The 22651-nt window shown below is 38.4% G+C and overlaps 1 protein-coding gene across 3 annotated transcripts; it reads right to left on the bottom strand.

The window, feature by feature from the left end:
* Positions 1-11523: 11523 nt before the first annotated feature.
* On the bottom strand, positions 11524-20944 carry LOC142335249 (uncharacterized). Of its 3 annotated transcripts, XM_075383668.1 has the most exons (3): positions 20855-20944; positions 17793-17897; positions 11524-12298 (listed from the first exon to the last, which is right to left on the bottom strand). In XM_075383668.1, the coding sequence occupies exons 1-3, from the start codon at positions 20906-20908 to the stop codon at positions 11579-11581; spliced, it is 879 nt and encodes a 292-aa protein (XP_075239783.1). In that variant the 5' UTR covers positions 20909-20944; the 3' UTR covers positions 11524-11578. The 3 variants fall into 3 exon arrangements, with proteins under 3 accessions (XP_075239783.1, XP_075239785.1, XP_075239784.1); XM_075383670.1 differs by lacking the exon at positions 17793-17897 and having other exon boundaries at positions 11524-12295; XM_075383669.1 differs by lacking the exon at positions 17793-17897.
* Positions 20945-22651: the final 1707 nt, after the last annotated feature.

Genomic DNA, 22651 nt, shown 5'->3' on the forward strand with positions numbered 1-22651 from the left:
GACATTCGAAAGAAGAACAACGAGCAATCAAGACGTTGGAACAAACAACACGATTCAATGGTGAAAGATACGAAGTTGGACTTCTGTGGCGAGAGGACGAAGTGAAGTTACCAAACAACTTCTACTCTGCGATGGGGCAACTCAAGTCCTTAGAACGACGCCTGCAGAAAGACGAGGCGCTAAAGAAGCGCTACCAAGAAACCATTGACACAGATGTCAACGCTGGATACGTTCGGAAAGTAGATCAAGCTGAACTGAATGAAACCAAAGACAAACTGCAATGGTATTTACCACATCATCCTGTCATAAACCCGCACAAATCCGAAAAAGTCAGAAGAGTGTGCAACGCAGCAGCGAAGTATCAAGGTGTAGCCCTAAACGACAAACTTCTACCTGGGCCAGACCTGCTGCAGAGTTTGATCGGAATCATCTTTCGCTTCCGAGAACACCAAATAGCCTTATCAGCCGACATAGAAGCAATGTTTCTTCAAGTAGCTGTCCCAAAAGATGACAGCCGATGTTTACGATTCCTCTGGAGAGAAGATCCAGAGCGGAGGATAGAAGTCTACGAGTACACACGACACGTTTTTGGGGCGAAAAGCTCGCCGACTTGTGCAAATTACGCCTTGCACCAAGTGGCGAAAGATAATGCAGTCAACGACGAAAATCTTGTCAAAGTGGTTCAGCGAAACTTCTACATGGACGACTTCCTCAAGTCAGTCAGAACACCTCAAGAAGCAATTGAAATTTATCAGAAAGTCAGAGACATCCTCATCAAAGGTGGTTTCAAGTTGACGAAATGGATAGCAAGTGACGAAGAAGTCAAGTCACACATTCCAGAGACAGACAGATCAACGAAAGTTGTGAAAACTTTCGAAGCAGAACCACAATCATCTTCAATCCTAGGACTCAACTGGAATGTGGACACAGACAGTCTCATTGTCTGTCGTGGAACTGAGCAAGAAGTTCCAGCAAAAATAACTCAGAGAATTGTCCTATCCTTTGTCTCAGCAGTGTTCGACCCACTTGGAATATGTTCACCTTTTACCATACGAATGCGATTTCTTCTCAAAAGCATTTGGGCAGAAATGGGACAAGCATGGGACAAAGAGTTGTCAGCAGAACACTCAAAACTGTTCAGTGATTGGTGCTCTGAGTTGAGAGAAATAAGGACGATGTCGATAAATCGACTTTATTTCGAAAATGGATGTTCAAATTTGAGACTTCACATTTTTACAGATGCATCAGAGGAAGCGATGTGCATCGTGGCATATCTGCAAGATGAAGCAACGCTAAAACTGACATATGTAATAGGGAAATGCCGTGTGGCACCCATCAGACATATGACGGTACCGAAATTAGAACTTCAAGCCGCAGTCTACGGAGTTCGTCTCAGAAGGCAGGTACTCAATGAACATGATGTCAAAATCGGCAAAATCTATCATTGGACCGACTCATCAACAGTGCTACAGTGGCTACAGGCAGCGCACAAAAACAACAAGTATTCGTTGCAAACAGAGCAGCTGAAATACTGGAAAACTCATCGATGGATCAATGGAGACACGTCAAAGGTGTTGAAAACCCTGCCGACATCGGAACCCGAGGAATGTCCATCGAAGGCCTCAAGGAGTCCGCATGGCTAAACGGGCCGGCATGGCTTCAGGCAGATGAAGAAAAGTGGCCAAAGCCGTGGTGCCAAGTGAACGAACTCGAACCTGAGCAAGTTACGAGTACTGTAGCAACAGAAACAAAACTAGAGCAACTATTTGACTGGAGACGATACAGTTCCTTCAAACGAATTAGAAACTTTATTGCCTATTGCATGAGGTTCAAGACAAAACAGAAGGGTCCCCTCAAAGCAGACGAGATTCATCAAGCAGAGCAAATACTGTTTCGATTTGTTCAAAACGAAAGCTTCCCGAATGTTTCGAAGTCTATATCAAACAGCAAAGAAATCTCCAAAGTTTTAAACATTGCCAAATTGTCACCCTTCATAGAGGAAGATGGAACAATTAGAGTGAAAGGCCGACTGAAGCATTCAAACCTGGACTACAATGCGAAACACCCAATATTGTTAACCGCGAAACATCCAGTTGTACAGCTTCTGTTGGAGAAAGCACATCGAGACAACCTACATGAGGGCACAGAATATGTGAGGAACATGCTCCAACAAGAATACTGGATCATCGGACTGAGAAATGCATTAAGAAAAATCAAGTCGAGATGTATCAAATGCAGACACAGGAACGCCAACCCCATTCACCCACCGGTGGCGGATCTACCACGAGAACGACTTGATGAACATGTGTTCCCATTCACCCATACCGGAGTTGACTACTTCGGACCCATAGAAGTGAAGTTCCTACGACGTACATTGAAGAGATGGTGCTGCCTCTTCACTTGTCTGACAACCAGAGCAGTACACATCGAAGTTGCACAGTCATTGGACACCGAGTCATGTCTAGCGGCAGTGACAAGATTCATCGCACGACGTGGCTACCCAAGTACCATCATCAGCGACAACGGCACGAACTTCGTTGGAGCAGCCAAGGAACTCAAAGCATTCATGGACGAATGGGACAAAGCTAAGATTGAAAGTGACTTAGCACAGAAAAAGATTGTTTGGAAATTCAACCCTCCCGGAGCTCCTCACTTTGGTGGAATCTGGGAAAGACTGGTTCAAAGTTGCAAGAAGGTCATGATTGCAATCTTGGACAACAGAAGCCTCACTGACGAGGTACTCAGCACAACAATGTGTCTTGTAGAGCAAACTCTCAACGCAAGACCCCTGACAGCAGTAAGTGACGATCCAGAGGATTTGACAGCTCTTACACCCAATCACTTCCTGCTAGGACGACAAAACGCAAGTGCACCATTTATGCCATCCAGTGAACGCTACCATGATCTCAGAAAATCATTCAAAACGGCTCAAGCATATGCGGACATGATCTGGAAGAGATGGACTCGTGAATATCTTCCACAATGGAATCAGAGGTCAAAGTGGTCAAAGGAACATGTGAGAAACCTGAAAGAAGGAGAACTTGTTTGGATGGTAGACGAGTCAGTGAAACGATGTGAGTACAAGATGGGACGAGTCATCCAAGTCTTCAAAGGCAACGATGGCGTCGTACGATCAGCGAGAGTCAAGATGGCACATGGCGAATTCAACAGGCCGGTGGTGAAATTGGCGCCAGTCTTCTACGATGGTGTTTCCGAGATCGAAAACAGGGCCGGCGATGTTGGCGCCACTAGTGAACAGAAGCATGAGCCATCAGACCAACAGAAATGAAATCAAAACTCAGAAACTTGAAATTTTGCCAAAACTCAAAAAAGGTCAAAACTGAAAATTTTTACAAGTTGGGACCGAAAATTTGTCCATCCCCCCGATTTTGGGAAGGGAAAACCTGAGCAACCCAAGGTTTTAGCACACGGTTAGGGTAACCCCTAAGCTATCCATGGACCCAACGAACATCCTTGCATCATACCTATAAGTGATGCTATTAGCACTTATATGGTGCAAAAAGTGCATTTTTGGATATTTTGTCATTTATTGTTAATTTTGCTAAATTGTTAATTCTATGATCCCTTAAGTGTTTATTAAAGGTCATTTGTCATACATTTGAGGCATTTAGAGTTACGTATGTACCATCAGTGCTTATGTCAACAAAAGCAAATAGTGCGGTAATTTGACATTTACTATGTAAACATTGACTTAAATCACTTTATTCGATTAACCAATCAGGGATCAGTGACAATGATGTTATAAATGATATTTAGCGGATTATTTACTTTAACCCAATTGTCTGAATAGTGTAACCATATTGTATTTAGAACCATTAGAAACTGTTACAAAGAGCAGTTGGCTCTCAGACAGACTAAAATTTGATTCTTTAACAACTTTAGTCTTTTTGTTAAGTTTGCTAGATCTTAAGATCTTGCGAGTTATAAGTTAGTTGAGCCTACTTAACGAGAAGTTTGCAACATTACTAGCTACTGGCTGAAGCCTTACAAACTTCAGCACGAGATTGAACATAGACTATCACTAAGGATTTTCTTAACTTCAATCAACAAAAATAAAGTTACAGTCCTTTATTACAACTGAGCGACTAATAGTTACTACGCGAGTGTTAGTCGATAGCAACCGAGTGAAGAACCAGGCCGGCGTAAAACTCGAGAACCAGGCCGCGAAGTTGGGTTCCGCTGAGATTCTTGAGCAGCCGCAACATTATCAGTGATCAATTGAAATTTGTCTGTTTTTTAATTCTGATCACTTAGTCGTATTAATTATTACTTTTTTTGTTTAAATGCTCTAGCAGGAAACTTGTAGGAAACTTATATTAATCACTCGAAACTTTGATTGATGTTATTGTCTTATTGGATTGCTTTTTTTCTCCTCAGAAAACTAACTTATAAACAGCGAAATCCCGGAGTGAAAAAGTTCTCTGAGAACCTCGCAGCTCACTAGTCTCGAAGTATCTAACTATGCGTCTCACCGAAGCAGTTAAACAGACTTAAATTAATGATGGAAAGGGCGATTCTTGACCCTTCTTCGCTTAAACACCAACCGAATTCCGCCTCCTCCGCCCTCTCCAGCCAGCCCTCTCTACCGCAACAGTTATGTCTCTTGTAACCGCCAGATTGGCCCACCCGCACTCAATAGCCGTTTGAGAGTGATTCGCCCGACGTTAGTCGGGTATATTTTCATTTTCCTTTTTTACGACGCCAACATTTATTCAAAAAATACCTGATTTTATGGTTTGCAATTGCTTGCTAATTGGTCTCAACTAATTTGTGGCAATTGTTTTTGTCCTCTGATCTTATGCGACTTTTTGCTTGACCGATTTTTTATCTGACCCTTCTGATTTTTTGTTTTTGGAAACAGGATAACAGGTGAAGCCCAAAGGGCATTAAGTTCTCTTAAAGCCTTTCGGCTAAATAGATGCTGTGTATTGAGGCTTTTTGATGGTCGAAAATGTATTTTACTGTCCTAGCTTTGGACTGTAGTTGTTTTAAAAAATTATCAGTGATCAATTGAAATTTGTCTGTTTTTTAGTTCTGCTCGCTTAGTCTTATTAATTATTCCTTTATTTATGTTTAAATGCTCTAACAGGAAACTTGAATGAAACTTATATTAATCAATCGAGACTTTTATTGATCTTTTTGTCTTATTGGTTTGCTTTTTTCTCCTCAGAAAACTAACTTATAAACAGCGATATCCCGGAGTGAAAAAGTTCTCTGAGAACCTCGCAGCTCACTAGTCTCGAAGTATCTAAGTGTGCGTCTCACCGAAGCAGTTAAACAGACTTAAATTAATGATGGAAAGGGCGATTCTTGACCCTTCTTCGCTTAAACCACAAACGAATTCGGCCTCCTCCGTCCTTTCCAGTCAGCCCTCTCTACTGCAACAGTTATGTCTCTTGTAACCGCCAGATTGGCCCACCCGCACTCAATAACCGTTTGAGAGTGATTCGCCCGACGTTAGTCGGGTATATTTTCATTTTCTGTAAATATTTTTACGACGCCAACATTTATTCAAAAAATACCTGATTTTATGGTTTGCAATTGCTTGCTAATTGGTCTCAACTAAGTTTGTGGCAATTGTTTTTGTCCTCTGATCTTATGCGACTTTTTGCATGACCGATTTTTTATCTGACCCTTCTGATTTTTTGTTTTTGGAAACGGGATAACAGGTGAAGTCCAAAGGGCAGTAAGTTCTCTTAAAGCCTTTCGGCTGAATAGATGCTGTGTATTGAGGCTTTTTGATGGTCGAAAATGTATTTTACTGTCCTAGCTTTGGACTGTAGTTGTTTTAAAAAAATTATCAGTGATCAATTGAAATTTGTCTGTTTTTTAATTCTGATCACTTAGTCGTATTAATTATTACTTTTTTTGTTTAAATGCTCTAGCAGGAAGCTTGTAGGAAACTTATATTAATCACTCGAAACTTTGATTGATGTTATTGTCTTATTGGATTGCTTTTTTTCTCCTCAGAAAACTAACTTATAAACAGCGAAATCCCGGAGTGAAAAAGTTCTCTGAGAACCTCGCAGCTCACTAGTCTCGAAGTATCTAACTATGCGTCTCACCGAAGCAGTTAAACAGACTTAAATTAATGATGGAAAGGGAGATTCTTGACCCTTCTTCGCTTAAACACCAACCGAATTCCGCCTCCTCCGTACTCTCCAGCCAGCCCTCTCTACCGCAACAGTTATGTCTCTTGTAACCGCCAGATTGGCCCACCCGCACTCAATAGCCGTTTGAGAGTGATTCGCCCGACGTTAGTCGGGTATATTTTCATTTTCTTTTTTTTACGACGCCAACATTTATTCAAAAAATACCTGATTTTATGGTTTGCAATTGCTTGCTAATTGGTCTCAACTAATTTGTGGCAATTGTTTTTGTCCTCTGATCTTATGCGACTTTTTGCTTGACCGATTTTTTATCTGACCCTTCTGATTTTTTTGTTTTTGGAAACAGGATAACAGGTGAAGCCCAAAGGGCATTAAGTTCTCTTAAAGCCTTTCGGCTAAATAGATGCTGTGTATTGAGGCTTTTTGATGGTCGAAAATGTATTTTACTGTCCTAGCTTTGGACTGTAGTTGTTTTAAAAAATTATCAGTGATCAACTGAAATTTGTCTGTTTTTTAGTTCTGCTCGCTTAGTCTTATTAATTATTCCTTTTTATATGTTTAAATGCTCTAACAGGAAACTTGAATGAAACTTATATTAATCAATCGAGACTTTTATTGATCTTTTTGTCTTATTGGTTTGCTTTTTTCTCCTCAGAAAACTAACTTATAAACAGCGATATCCCGGAGTGAAAAAGTTCTCTGAGAACCTCGCAGCTCACTAGTCTCGAAGTATCTAAGTGTGCGTCTCACCGAAGCAGTTAAACAGACTTAAATTAATGATGGAAAGGGCGATTCTTGACCCTTCTTCGCTTAAACCACAAACGAATTCGGCCTCCTCCGTCCTTTCCAGTCAGCCCTCTCTACTGCAACAGTTATGTCTCTTGTAACCGCCAGATTTGCCCACCCGCACTCAATAACCGTTTGAGAGTGATTCGCCCGACGTTAGTCGGGTATATTTTCATTTTCTGTAAATATTTTTACGGCGCCAACATTTATTCAAAAAATACCTGATTTTATGGTTTGCACCTGCTTGCTAATTGTTCTCAACTAAGTTTGTGGCAATTGTTTTTGTCCTCTGATTTTATGCGACTTTTTGCTTGACCAATTTTTTATCTGACCCTTCGGATTTTTTGTTTTTCGAAACGGGACAACAGGTGAAGTCCAAAGGGCAGTAAGTTCTCTTAAAGTCTTTCGGCTGAATAGATGCTGTGTATTGAGGCTTTTTGATGGTCGAAAATATATTTTATTGTCCTAATTTTTGACTGTAGTTGTTTTAAAAAATTATCAGTGATCAATTGAAATTTGTCTGTTTTTTTAGTTCTGATCACGTAGTCTTATTAATTATTACTTTTTTATGATTAAATGCTCTAACAGGAAACTTGTAGGAAACTTATATTAATCACTCGAAACTTTGATTGATCTCATTGTCTTATTGGATTGCATTTTTCTCCTCACAAAACTTACTGATAAACAACGAAATCCCAGAGTGAAAAAGGTTCTCTGAGAATCTCGCAGCTCACTAGTCTCGAAATATTTAAGTATGCGTCTCACCGAAGCAGTTAAACAGACTTGAATGAATGATGGAAAATGCGATTCTTGAACCTTCTTCGCTTAAACACCAACCGAATTCCGCCTCGTCCGCCCTCTCCGGCCAGCCCTCTCTACCGCAACAGTTATGTCTCTTGTAACCACCAGATTGGCTCACCCGCACTCAATAGCCGTTTGAGAGTGATTCACCCGAAGTTAGTGGGGTATATTTTCATTTTCTGTAAATATTTTTACGACGCCAACATTTAATTAAAAAAACCTGATTTTATGGTTTGCACCTGCTTGCTAATTGTTCTCAACTAAGTTTGTGGCAATCGTTTTTGTCCTCTGATTTTATGCGACTTTTTGCTTGACCGATTTTTTATCTGACCCTTCGGATTTTTTGTTTTTCGAAACGGGACAACAGGTGAAGTCCAAAGGGCAGTAAGTTCTCTTAAAGTTTTTCGGCTGAATAGATGCTGTGTATTGAGGCTTTTTGATGGTCGAAAATGTATTTTTTTGTCCTAATTTTTGACTGTAGTTGTTTTAAAAAGTTATCAGTGATCAATTGAAATTTTTCTGTTTTTTTAGTTCTGATCACGTAGTCTTATTAATTATTACTTTTTTATGATTAAATGCTCTAACAGGAAACTTGTAGGAAACTTACATTAATCACTCGAAACTATGATTGATCTCATTGTCTTATTGGATTGCATTTTTCTCCTCACAAAACTTACTGATAAACAGCGAAATCCCAGAGTGAAAAAGGTTCTCTGAGAACCTCGCAGCTCACTAGTCTCGAAATATTTAAGTATGCGTCTCACCGAAGCAGTTAAACAGACTTGAATGAATGATGGAAAAGGCGATTCTTGAACCTTCTTCGCTTAAACACCAACCGATTTCCGCCTCCTCCGCCCTCTCCAGCCAGCCCTCTCTACCGCAACAGTTATCTCTCTTGTAACCGCCAGACTGGCCCACCCGCACTCAATAGCCCTTTGAGAGTGATTCGCCCGACGTTAGTTGGGTATATTTTCATTTTCTGTAAATTTTTTACGACGCCAACATTTATTCAAAAAACCTGATTTTATGGTTTGCACCTGCTTGCTTATTGGTCTCAACCAAGTTTGTGGCAATTGTTTTTGTCCTCTGATTTTATGCGACTTTTTGCTTGACCGATTTTTTATCTGATCCTTCGGATTTTTTGTTATTCGAAACGGGACAACAGGTGAAGTCCAAAGGGCAGTAAGTTCTCTTAAAGTCTTTCGGCTGAATAGATGCTGTGTATTGAGGCTTTTTGATGGTCGAAAATGTATTTTATTGTCCTAATTTTTGACTGTAGTTGTTAAAACAAATTATCAGTGATCAATTGAAATTTGTCTGTTTTTTAGTTCTGATCACGTAGTCTTAATAATTATTCCTTTTTTATGTTCAAATGCTCTAACAGGAAACTTGTAGGAAACTTATATTAATCACTCGAAACTCTTATTGATCTTATTGTCTTCTTGGATTGCATTTTTCTCCTCAGAAAACTAACTTATAAACAGCGAAATCCCGGAGTGAAAAAGTTGTCTGAGAACCTTGCAGCTCACTAGTCTCGAAGTATCATAGTATGCGTCTCACCGAAGCAGTTAAACAGACTTAAATTAATGATGGAAAGGGCGATTCTCGACCCTTCTGCGCTTAAACACCAACCGAATTCCACCTCCTCCGCCCTCTCCAGCCAGCCCTCTCTACCGCAACAGTTATGTCTCTTGTAACCGCCAGATTCACCCCACCCTCACTCAATAGCCGTTTGAGAGTGATTCGCCCGACGTTAGTTGGGTATATTTTCATTTACTGTAATTTTTTTTTACGACGCCAACATTTATTCAAAAAATACCTGATTTTATGGTTTGCAATTGCTTGCTAATTGGTCTCAACTAAGTTTGTGGCAATTGTTTTTGTCCTCTGATCTTATGCGACTTTTTGCTTGACCGATTTTTTATCTGACCCTTCTGATTTTTTGTTTTTGGAAACTGGATAACAGGTGAAGCCCAAAGGGCATTAAGTTCTCTTGACGCCTTTCGGCTGAATAGATGCTGTGTATGTGATCACGTAAACTGTTTCCGTTAAAGTTCCTGGTGAAGGGCGGTTCTTTGAGTTCGACTCCCAATCCCCACCACCGTCTACCCTCCTCCACCTGGCAACTTGGATCCCCATCTCGTATACTGCTACCATCCCCTGTTTGATTCCTGCGACAACGCTCTACCTCCCTAATTATAATTTTCCTGAGCCCCGAGTGGCTACCAGCAATGCTAAACTCTCGCCTTTTGTTTGAGCGCAATTCGCCCGACGTTGATCGATTATGTTTACTGATTCTCAGTAATGATAGTTTTCCTATACTTTTTGATTCAGCAAACTTAAAGTTGTTTTATGTTTTCAGTAAGCAGTCAATATTTTTGCTTTTGAGAACATTTATTTTTTGTTTTCATAGAACAGAAATTTTCATTTTAACCGTGTTTATTAAACTATTTGGTCTATAAAATTAATATCAGTTTTAACTGGTCTCATTTGCTTTCTATTGAGGCTAGATTTCTTGCAAAGTTTTCTTTTTAATATGCTGATATTGATTTTAATGACTTTGATGACGCTCGTTTCCTTTGAAAAATGGATTTGATTATTTTTTTGTTTGTTTTAGTAATGCTCTGTTGAATCCTTTTCTCAATTTTTTTTCAGTTTTCTACGCTAGTTTCAGTCTTGTTGCATTCTGCCCGAAAGCTGCAGTTGCTCAGCAAAACAATCTGGAATCTACAGAGTAAGTATCGATAAATCGAAATCAAAATCAAACAATTTAAACACTTACAGCCCAAATTAAGTTGTCCGCTACTTGCCCATCGTTGTTATTAGTCAGTTACCATCTTTAATGCTTATTCAGTTTATCTGTTACAAAATGAAAATAAAGAAGGTCACACTTTTAAAATATTTTTTACAAAAATATATTTTTTGATTTCTTGTTTGATTCAACCCGCATCGGGGCTATGGGAATAAATGCATCTTTCTTTTTGGGAACCTAACCTGCTTGGTATGTTTTTAAAACGAAGGATTTGGTTTGTATTGGTGAGCTGTCTTTTGCAGATCTGTTCACGCATTTTTATTTTGGTCAATCTGAGGTATTAAAGGGAGTGCAGAAGCGTGTAGTTTAAGGGCGTGAAATTGTTTCAAACTGATCTATAAGAGAAGTGAGAAATTGATGTTAGAACAAATTTTTGGTTCTCGAGATTTTAATTGCTCTCAAACGAAGCTGGCAGTTGCATTAGTCCTCTGGTCTTTTGTATGCGATATTTCGCTCGACTGATTTTCTGTCTGAACCAATTGACTTTTTGTCTTCAAAAATGGGATAAGCATGTAGCACCCGGAGGGCAATAAGGGGTCTTGCAATAAGCCTCTCTGCTTACTATACTTTAAGTATGCAATTCAACTAAACTGTTTGAGAGCAATTTGCGCGACCTTAATTGGTTATGTTTTTTTACGTGCAGCAGTTTGACTTATTTGTCCTCGAATGCCACAAATTTTCATAGATATGTTCTAATAGTGTACACTTGCTCTTCTAGGTTAACTTTAATGGGTAGCTAATAGTTTTTATTAATTTAACGCCAGTTGTTCTCCAAATATACCGTTTCTCGTATTTGTTTGTTTTCTTGTCAGTCAGTATCATGATGCCAAATGTTGTCGGCTTTCTTATGAGGTTTAAATGAAAATGGTTATTGGTTTTAGTTCTTAGCTAATTGTTTTTGTGTTTTTATCTTTGACTGTATTTGTTATATTTTTTGGTCTTTTCACTACTACTATGGTTTCTCCAGTGAAACGTATTGATTTGTTTTTAAAACTTAACTCTTTACTTTGCATCTGTAACTTCAACTCATTGCTGTATGTTTTTAAAATTAAACAAACGATTGGCGATAATCTGAGTTTTGTCTTGAGAGACGTCCCTTCGAGTTTTTCCCATCGTTCTTGGACTTGTTAGCTGCTTCTGGGTTGAAGGCAGTGGGGGAGAACCCGCAGTGGTAGTTACTGGCCAGACTAGTTCTGCTGGATAAGAGGTTCTTCATTGTGAGAACTTGGACGTCTTTGTTTGTCAAATTCTTAGACAGGTTGAGTTGATAGACTGCGTCCAGGTGATCCATCTCACACGATTTTTCCTGCTTCACTCGACTGATAGCTTTGTAGTAATAAACATGGAACGCTATCACAGACAAGAAGAGAACTGTGAAACTGATTTGGTCGGCAAGTGCGCAGTAAGGCTGCCAGGTGGAGTCTAACAAGAAAGCGAGGAAGGCGAACACAATGGTTAACAGGCTGAGAAACGAGATGGTCATGAAGCTGTACTTGTCAAGAAAAGTGAGATAGGAGATAGTTGGTAAGTGCCCTGAAATGGTAAGTTTGAAGGTCACAGAGGTAAGTAACAGAGTCAAAGTTGTCCCAATTCTGAAGTTGGGAAGGTCGTTTGGAATTGCGAATCCGCAGAAAGAGAGGAGAGTTATGAAAGTGAGAATGAGGTAGACATTCCAGAAAAAGTAGCCCTGCTTTCGCCCCACGTGCAGCACTGCTTTGATAGTTGGTGTTGGGTAATTCATTGATCTCTCAGAGACAAGCGACGCCTTCTAAAACAAACCACTGTCATTGCTAAAAAAAACTGCATGCTAAAATTTAGGAACCAGGAATTACTACTAGCTTATGGTCACTGCTATTTTTAGTTTCTTACCGCAGTTTCATACATAATTTTTAAGCCCATTACATGGCCAATGGAATTTCGAGTAAATTTATTCAATTTTGTCATTATTTTTCACGAAACGCCTTTTAAGATTAGAGATATAAGCATTCCTCTAAGCTATACTGAGTGTATTCAGAAGTTCAGTAATCAGGTCATAAAGGCTTGCAATTATTGGGGAGAAAAATGTTTTAGGAAGGAGGAGTGTAGAACGCATACTTTCTTGTTATAATTAGCATAAGTGCATCTAGCGAAGTAAATTTAGAGATTTCTTCAATTTAATATAAGTTAGGTATTACAGTTTAATTTTCTGCACTAAAGGCTATTGTTTCAAAAGCGCCGGAGAAGGGAACTGAGTGATGTATATTAAAGAAAGATTTTACTGAAAGAAGCGTATTGAGCTGTTCAAATATTTCGGTTACTTAGCAAAGTTGTATTTATGCATCAGGCCAAAGTTGAAACGAATGGTTTATTTTTAGAAATCCACTGCTTATATTGCACCTAAATTTTGAAATGAACTGGATATTTTGAAGAGAATTTCATTTTGAAGTGAAGAAATTAAGTTTTACCAGAGATAAACTGATCTAGTATTATGAAAATACCACCAAGCCGATCATCCCCGCACCCCCTTCAGGTAGTTATATTGAGCGGACGTTGACCAAATTTTAATGGCTTGTAAAACCAAAAATCCTCCCAAGCTGGCATTGAGTCCCGGCCAATCCGATAATCCACCCCCGACTGATTAACAGTGGAAGTAACGTGATTTGAATGTTTTAAGTTTTGAGATAGAAAATGATCAGCTGAATTAAAAATATGGGCGAAATTAGGCTCAAAACGAATAAGTATGCTGCGTTATTGATTATTGTACCATGACAAAGGGTTAAACTGGTTTTTGGGCTGTTTACTGCAGATAAAATTGGGGTATTTTTCAAATTAGGGTTATTAGCACCTCATATGTAAATAATAGTTTCTCGAAAAGTTGAAGACGGATTGACCTCCAAATTGAGGGATAGACTAATTTGGGTAGAATTCGCGATTTGAAGTCAAATTTAACACCAACCATCCCCCACGGAACTACCGCACGCCCGTTCTGTGGGACGTAAAGTTTGAATTGCTTGTGGAGTATTGGTAATATACTTATGACTTGTGGAGTGTTAGTGTAATTTTCCGAGTGCTTTCTATTGGTGCAATTTTAATATTACGGGTGCGACAGGAAGTAAGTGCTTCGGGATGTCCCGAGTGCTGAAAACCGGAAATTAGGAGTTATTGAGCAGCCGGATGACTTGGAAATGGTAATATTTGATAACCTGAGACAGTTAGTGACAAAAAATACACACCCAGTCAATTTTGAAGAAATCGGATTTTATGACTTCGACACTCACGACTCCTTGAAAATTCCAAAACGCAAACGACTCGCAACGAATAATGCTAGGACCATAATTTTTGGCATGCAACTAGTTGGTATCCCTAGTTATTTCAAAATATTTTTAACCGGAAATGATTTTGACCCCTAGAACACGAAATGTCACCTTTTTCATTTTCATGCCCCATGGAACACTAACGAGACATGTGCGCGTCCACCGCTCGTGTCATAATGGGAAATAGGTTAAGAAAATTTGTGAGTTGGCGCAACAAAAGTGTATAGACTTTCTGTGACAATGGTTATCTTTATCAACTTTACCCCTCATCCAGGATTATTGACCCTTGATTGTCCCCTAGAGGTAAAATTTTAGGATTTTTGGGCATGTATAAGTACAGAGAATTGCATGAAATGGTTTGAAAGTTCAGAATAGCAATTGCTCATAGTTTAGGGTTGAGTTTAGTTTTTGATTCAACACATGGTTTTTGAATGAGATTGATTGTAGCTAGTTAAATTTGAGAGCGGAAATGGACCGATAAGAGCTTTTCAAAGCAACGTTCAAGGTTTACTAAGCACACAGTAACAGAAATAACAGTGCATTGTGCGCAGATAAAGCGGAGTTGGTTTGTTTACATACGAGTCCAAAGGTGGTTTTCTTAAGATAAGACGGAAATTGAACTATTGTTGGCAACAGTTGATTGACAGTGCGTAATTTGATATTGGTTCGTTTGCATAGCAAACAAAGCCCACCTACGGAATGAGACAGATTTCAATTATAAGCTGCAAAGTTTACTTAAGAGATTAATGTTTGTATGCTTACGATAAGAGAGTTTTGGTTGAGTATAAATTGCAGAGACACAAGTAAAGAGACACACATCCAGGAAGAAGTTTTCGAGAGTTTCAAGAGAAAGAGAGAGATTGTGTGGGAAAGAGTTTCTTTGCGAATCATCTTGAGAATTTGAATCTCAGAGAAGCTCGAGAACTTAGTTTAGTGAGATTAAACTTGTAAAATTGCAAGTGCAAAAACAATTGCGATACTTTGAGCATTTCTGTTAGGTTCATTTGGGAAGTGAACCTCCGATAACCTTCCGATGTTATATTGATTAATATTATAAATTGTCTTGAGATTTTTTTTCTATTGAAAAGCAAGTAAATTTCTTACATCTGTTATTTAATTCAGAATAATTGATATTACGAGCCTCATTAAGAGCTAACCATTTTAAGACGATCTAATTTTGAACGGCGTACAAGAGTGGAAGAGGGGAAATAGATGAGTATCAAATTAACGCTTGCTACAGCGATTAAAAATTTTTGGTTTGTTTTACTTGTTCGACTTTCTGGCCGACAAAATCCCCTCACTGTTGAGCCTAGCAGAAATTCATAAGACAACACTGACGCTCCTGGGTTGGCTTCGTTTCTTTGTAACTTTTTTTGAATTAATTTCTGATTCTTTTGAGAGCATGCGATATTTTTCATCGGTTATACTGCAGGGAGTACGCTGAGGTTTGACTTACATTTGCAATTTGAGTTACCAATTTTTTGATTAGGTTTCGTTTTCAATTGGTCAAGCGTTTACCATGATACGAAAATTGGAAGAATTGGCGTGAACATCAGTGTAGCATAAGTTTTAACAGAGATTAGTTTTACCACTGATCTAGTAGTTTTATGAAAATATCATCAAGCCGATCATCCTTGCACCCCCTTAGATAGTTATATTAAGCGGACGATGACCAAATTTTAATGGCTTGTAAAACCAAAAATCCTTCCAAGCTGGCATTGAGTTCCGGCCAATCCGATCATCCACCCCGACTGATTAACAGTGGAAGTAACGTGATTTGTATGATTTAAGTTTTGAGACAGAAAATGATCACCTGAATCACAAATAAGGGCAAAATTAGGCTCAAAACGAATAAGCTGTGTTATTGGTTCTCGTACCAAGAAAAAAAGGTTAAACTGTTTTTTGGGCTGTTTAATGCAGATAAAATTGTTTTTTTTTTTCAAATAAGAGTTATTAGCACCTGATATTTAAAAGATAGTTTCTCGAAAAGTTGAGGTCGGATTGGCCTGAAAATTGGGGATAGACTAATTTGGGTACGAGAAATCCAAATTTGAAGTCAGATTGGTCGCGACCAACCCCCACGAAACTACCGCACGCCGGGTGCAACTGTAATTCGGTGCATCGGAATGGCCGAGTGCCGAAATCTGGAAATTGGCCTTTTTGAGCGGCCGAATGACTTTGAAATGGTAATATGATAATCTGAGACAGTTACTGACAAAAAATACCCACTACGGTCAAATTTGAACAACTCGGGTTTTCCGGGTTTCGGTACCCACATTTCTTTTTAAAAAAATTAAAATGAAAACAACTTGCAACGAATAATGCTATGACAAAAATTTTGGGCATGCAAATAGTTGGCACCCTAAAGTTACGTATGACGTTTTCAAATTTTGATCAACCGCTGAACACACATAGTTTAGAGTTAAATGTAGTTAAAGATTCAACACATGGTTTTTGAATGAGATTGATTGCAGCTATTTAAATTTGAGAGCGGAAATGGACCGGTAAGAGCTTTTTCAAAGCAACGTTTAAGGTTTACTGAGCACACAGTAATAGAAATTACATGTGCAATGTGCGCAGATAAATCGGAGTTGGTTTATCTGCAATGTGCGCAGCTAGTTAAATTTGAGAGCGAAAATCGAGCGATAAGAGCTTTTCAAAGCAATTTTCAATGTTTACTAAGCACACAGTAATGGAAATCACAGGTGTAATAAGAGCAGATGAAACGAGATTAAGGTTTGTTTGCTTAAGATAAGAACTTATTGGTTGAGTATAAATGGAGGCGACACAAGTAAAAAGACAGAAATATAGGAGTTTTTCGGAAGTTTCTTGAGAGAGAGAGATTGGTTGGAAAGAGGTTCCTTGCGAATCAACATGAGAATTTGATTAACGGAGAGGCTGGAGAACTTAGTTTGGTGGGATTAAACTAGGAAAGTTGCAAGTTCAACGACAATAACGATACTGTGAGCATTTGTGTTAAGATCATTTGAGAAATCAACCACGGAAAATTTGCCATTAATAATAGCCGCACAGCGATAGCTGGGGCTATTATTCGACTTCTCTTGGTTTTTTATTTCCTCGTCAAGATTTTTGTTACAACCATATGACGTCACAACCACTTCAAATCTTCTTTTTGTTCATTCGTTCATGCAATTTCAACTGAAGTGAGTGCGTGACGTCGTGTTTCACTCTTAGTGGAGCGAGTCTTTTTGTTCGTTCGCGTGATTAATTTTTTGGTCACGCTTGACTTACCTCACTCTCCAAAATGACTTCCTCACTTTGAAATTGACTTTTGTTTACATTAATTCAAAGAGATAAGGTCAAATGGGTGTGTGCCACTCTAAATGAATGTATTTGAGAGCAGCTAATAGAGGCAGCCAAAAATTGTGCAGATTTTAAACCATATATAACATACCAGTCTTCAATGAAAAGACGAATTTTTTGTTCTTTTTTTAGACTGCAGATCTAGGAAGCTATTGCGGCTATTTTGTGACAATCTGCAAGCTATGTTTATCTTAATTACTAATCTCAATTGTCTCGGGATTTTTTTTCTATTGAAGTGCAAGTAATTTTCTTACTTGTTTTATTTATCTGAGAAAAATTGATAATGCGAGCCTCATTAAGAACTAACTATATTAAGAGAATGTAATTTTGAACAGCGTACAACTGTGGAAGAGGAAAAATAGCTGAGTAATAAAGTTACGCTCGCTTCACGGATTCAAAACCTTTGATTTGTTTTATTTGATCGATCTTCTGGGCGACAAAGTCCCCTCACTGTTGAGCCTCGCAGAACTTCTGAAGACGACACCTCCATAGATATTCTGGTGAATCATATTTCTGATACTTCTCACGGTTTCATATATAAGAAGTGCGTGCGTGCGTGCGTGCGTGTCTGCGTGCGTTTGGGCGGGTGGTGAATTTGTGAGTGGTTGTTGATATGGGTGTGTTGTTTAATTATTTTAGGCTAACCTTGGTTTCACTGAGTGCTCCGATGGCCTCCTGTATCTGTACATGTTCAAACATCTTCCATTCCTGGTCCTTAAGGAAAGCCTCACAGAAAATGATGGAGCAGTTCTAAATACATCACAACTTTTTGGCCAAAATTTTTCCGGATTTTGTAATTATCAACTACTCGTTTGTAACTCAATTTCCTTCAAAAACCTCGAAACAGAATACCAGGTTTTTTTCTGAGAGTATATTATCCTGAAATAGTACACCAAGGCACTGCTAACGGCTTGCGCAGCTTGCTAAAATAATATAAGCCCGAAAAAATTAGAATAAAAATTTGAATGAAAAATCTCGAAAACAAGCATCGATGGAATGTTATCAATTTGACGGTGGCAAATAAATACAATATTAGAAAATGCTGCTAACCTTATATATTTTGCCAGAATTATTCAACCTCTGTCAGCAGCTTTTAAAATAGCTATAACCGCTTTTCAAATACTGATAATAACCGTTCCCAAGGTGAAACAATGCGCATTTGTGGTTTTTGGATTTTCTACAGCAAATTTTCATTTCGGTAGTTTTGAAAACAATTGGTATGCAATTCTTCTACTTTTCTGGACCGGCAGTCATCCGAAATTTTTTGATCATCATTTTTGACAGAGAGCTAATTTTAAAAATATCCATCAGTTTTTTCTGCTGTTTAGTAGAGCATTACCGACATATTTGCAAAAATTTCTGCAAGAAAGTTTTGAATTGAAAACTGGATGGGTCAAAAATTCATTGGCCAGTTTTTACTACTTAGCAAATGCTTGCCCAGGCCTAGGCCTCGACATATGAAAAGACTTAAGCTCGTCTAGTGTGGGGGGGCTATATTGACTATAATTACACGGTCAAACTTCCTAGTTAAAGTCGAGCTAATATCTTTTCATGGGTCGAGCTTAAATCTTTTCATAACCAAGTAAGTCCAGCTAAGGTCTTTTCATGGGTCCAACATTATCCATTTAATAACCAACAAAGTAACAAAGTCGATTAAAAGTCTTTTCATGGGTCCACCATTAGTCTTTTCATAAGTCAATTTATTATTTTCATCTTGTTCTGTACATAAAGAAGCAGAGTCGGAGCAAGACTAAATAGCTTTGCACCAGAGCAGTCCAAATTATGGCAGCTCGAATTATTGCAGCTCGAGTATATTACCACTCTACTTGATTCAATGAAACCTGCTAGCTTAAGTGTATTGGTCCTAGTCCCATTAGACATGTCAAACTTTCCGCGTTTTTAGGTTTGTTTTCCCTTCCAAAAGTTATGAACTATCTTTTTCAAAAAATAGTGCAGGTTTTTGAAGGATTTGTGATTATTCTGAATCGTAAAAATGAAGGAGCATACTTGGTGACTACGTTATATGCAATACAGCACGAAAAATTTGAATGGCAAAAAAGTAGACTTATGAAAATATGCATGATGGACGCACAAAGACTTTAAAACGACTTCACTTGCAAACATGTCGAGCCAGTCCGGCTAAAATCTCTAGTTTAGAGTTAAATGTAGTTAACGATTCAACACATGGTTTTTGAATAAGATTGATTGCAGCTATTTAAATTTGAGAGAGGAAATGGACCGATAAGAGCTTTTTCAAAGCAACGTTTAAGGTTTACTAAGAACACAGCAATAGAAATTACATGTGCAATGTGCGCAGATAAAGCGGAGTTGGTTTATCTGCAATGTGCGCAGCTAATAAAATTTGAGAGCGAAAATCGAGCGATAAGAACTTTTCAAAGCAATGTTCAATGTTTACTAAGCACACAGTAATGGAAATCACATGTGCAATAAGTGCAGATGAAACGAGATTGAGGTTTGTTTGCTTAAGATAAGAACTTATTGTTTGAGTATAAATGGAGGCAACACAAGTAAAGAGACAGAAATATAGGAGTTTTTCGGAAGTTTCTTGAGAGAGAGAGATTGATTGGAAAGAGGTTCCTTGCGAATCAACATGAGAATTTGATTAACGGAGAGGCTGGAGAACTTAGTTTGGTGGGATTAAACTAGGAAAGTTGCAAGTGCAAAGACAATAAGGATACTGTGATCATTTGTGTTAAGATCATTTGAGAACTCAACCACGGAAAATCTGCCATTAATAATAGCCGCACAGCGATAGCTGGGGCTATTATTAGACTTCTCTTGGTTTTTTATTTCCTCGTCAAGATTTTTGTTACAACCATATGACGTCACAACCACTTCAAATCTTCTTTTTCTTCATTCGTTCATGCAATTTCAACTGAAGTGAGTGCGTGACGTCGTTTTTCACTCTTAGTGGAGCGAGTCTTTTTGTTCGTTCGCGTGATTAAATTTTTGGTCACGCTTGACTTACCTCACTCTCCAAAATGACTTCCTCACTTTGAAATTGACTTTTGTTTACATTAATTCAAAGAGATAAGGTCAAATGGGTGTGTGCCACTCTAAATGAATGTTATTTGAGAGCAGCTAATAGAGGCAGCCAAAACTTGTACAGATTTTAAACCAAATATAACATACCAGTCTGCAATGAAGAGACGAAATTTTTGTTCTTTTTTTAGACTGCAGATCTAGGAAGCTATTGCGGCTATTTTATGACAATCTGCAAGCTATGTTTATCTTAATTACTATTCTAAATTGTCTCGGGATTTTTTTTCTATTGAAGTGCAAGTAATTTTCTTACTTGTTTTATTTATCTGAGAATAATTGATAATGCGAGCCTCATTAAGAACTAACTATATTAAGAGAATGTAATTTTGAACAGCGTACAACTGTGGAAGAGGGGAAATAGCTGAGTAATAAAGTTACGCTTGCTTCACGGATTCAAAACCTTTGATTTGTTTTATTTGATCGATCTTCTGGGCGACAAAGTCTCCTCACTGTTGAGCCCAGCAGAACTTCTGAAGACGACACCTCCATAGATATTCTGGTGAATCATATTTCTGATACCTCTCACGGTTTCATATATAAGAAGTGCGTGCGTGCGTGCGTGCGTGTCTGCGTGCTTTTGGGCGGGTGGTCAATTTGTGAGTGGTTGTTGATATGGGTGTGTTGTTTAATTATTATAGGCTAACCTTGGTTTCACTGAGTGCTCCGATGGCCTCTTGTATCTGTACATGTTCAAACATCTTCCATTCCTGGTCATTGCGGAAAGCCTCACAGAAAATGATGGAGCAGTTCTAAATACATCACAACTTTTGGTCAAAATTTTTCCGGATTTTGTAATTATCCACTACTCGTTTGTAACTCAATTTCCTTCAAAAACCTCGAAACAGAATGACCAGGTTTTTTCTGAGAGTATATTATCCTGAAATAGTACACCAAGGCATTGCTAACGGCTTTCGCAGCTTGCTAAAATAATATAAGCCCGAAAATAATTTGAATGAAAAATCTCGAAAACAAGCATCGATGAAATGTTATCAATTTGACGGTGGCAAATGAATACAATATTAGAAAATGCTGCTAACCTTATATATTTTGCCAGAATTATTCAACCTCTGTCCGCAGCTTTTAAAATAACTATAACCGCTTTTCAAATAGTAATAATAACCGTTCCCAAGGTGAAACAATGCGCATTTGTGGTTTTTGGATTTTCTACAGCAAATTTTCATTTCGGTAGTTTTGAAAACAATTGGTATGCAATTCCTCTACTTTTCTGGACCGGCAGTCATCCGATTTTTTTTGGTCATCATTTTTGACAGAGAACTAATTTTTAAAATATGCATCAGTTTTTTCCGCTGTTTAGTAGAGCATTACCGACATCTTTGCAAAAATTTCTGCAAGAACGTTTTGAATTGAAAACTGGATGGGTCAAAAATTCATCGGCCAGTTTTTACTACTTAGCAAATGCTTGCCCAGGCCTAGGCCTCGACATATGAAAAGACTTAAGCTCGTCTAGTGTGGGGGGGCAATATTGACTATAATTACACGGTCAAGCTTCCTAGTTAAAGTCGAGCTAATATCTTTTCATGGGTCGAGCTTAAATCTGTTCATAACCAAGTAAGTCCAGCTAAGGTCTTTTCATGGGTCCAACATTATCCATTTCATAACCAACAAAGTAACAAAGTCGATTAAAGGTCTTCATGGGTCCACCACTAGTCTTTTCATAAGTCAATTTATTATTTTTATCTTGTTCTGTACATACAGAAGCAGAGCCGGAGCAAGATTAAATAGCTTTGCACCAGAGCAGTCCAACTTATGGCAGCTCGAGTTATGGCAGCTCGAGTATATTACCACTTTACTTGATTCAATGAAACCTGCTAGCTTAAGTGTATTGGTCTAGTCCCATTAGACATGTCAAACTTTCCGCGTTTTTATGTTTATTTTCCCTTCCAAAAATTATGAACTCTCTTTTTCAAAAAATAGTGCAGGTTTTTGAAGGATTTGTGATTATTCTGAATTGTAAAAATGAAGGAGCATACTTGGTGACTACTTTTTATGCAATACGGCACGAAAAAATTTAATGGCAAAAAAGAAGACTTATGAAAATATGAATGATGGACGCACGAAGACTTTAAATCGACTTTACTTGCAAACATGTCAAGCCAGTCCGGCTAAAATCGTTTGCGAACTTTACTTGCAAACATGTCGAGCCAGTCCTTTGGGTCCGGCTAAAATCTTTTGCGAAAAATCTGAGCCGAGCTTAAGTCCAGAATGGCCTAAAGTCCAGCTAAATTGAAAAGACGAGCTAATATTTTTTCATGGGTCGAGCTAATATCTTAAAGGCGAGCTAATATCTTTTCATGGGTCGAGCTTAAATCTTTTCATAACGAAAAAAATCCAGCTAAGGTCGTTTCATGGGTCCACCATTATCCATTTCATAACCAAGAAAGTAACAAAGTCGATTGAAGGTCTTTTCATGGGTCCACCAT

This window comes from Convolutriloba macropyga, chromosome 2 (genome assembly GCF_964194025.1).
Source record: "Convolutriloba macropyga chromosome 2, txConMacr16.3, whole genome shotgun sequence".
Taxonomy (NCBI): domain Eukaryota; kingdom Metazoa; phylum Xenacoelomorpha; order Acoela; family Convolutidae; genus Convolutriloba; species Convolutriloba macropyga.

What these genes read in the sequence shown, in the direction of transcription:
- LOC142335249 (XM_075383668.1), bottom strand. Translation starts at nt 20,908, where the DNA reads ATGTTTGAACATGTACAGATACAAGAGGCCATCGGAGCACTCAGTGAA. An exon ending in GAGCACTCAGTGAAACCAAG is followed by an intron (nt 17,898 to 20,854) that starts GTTAGCCTATAA and finishes TGATGTATTTAG; the next exon opens with AACTGCTCCATCATTTTCTG. An exon ending in GAGCACTCAGTGAAACCAAG is followed by an intron (nt 12,299 to 17,792) that starts GTTAGCCTAAAA and finishes GGTTTGTTTTAG; the next exon opens with AAGGCGTCGCTTGTCTCTGA.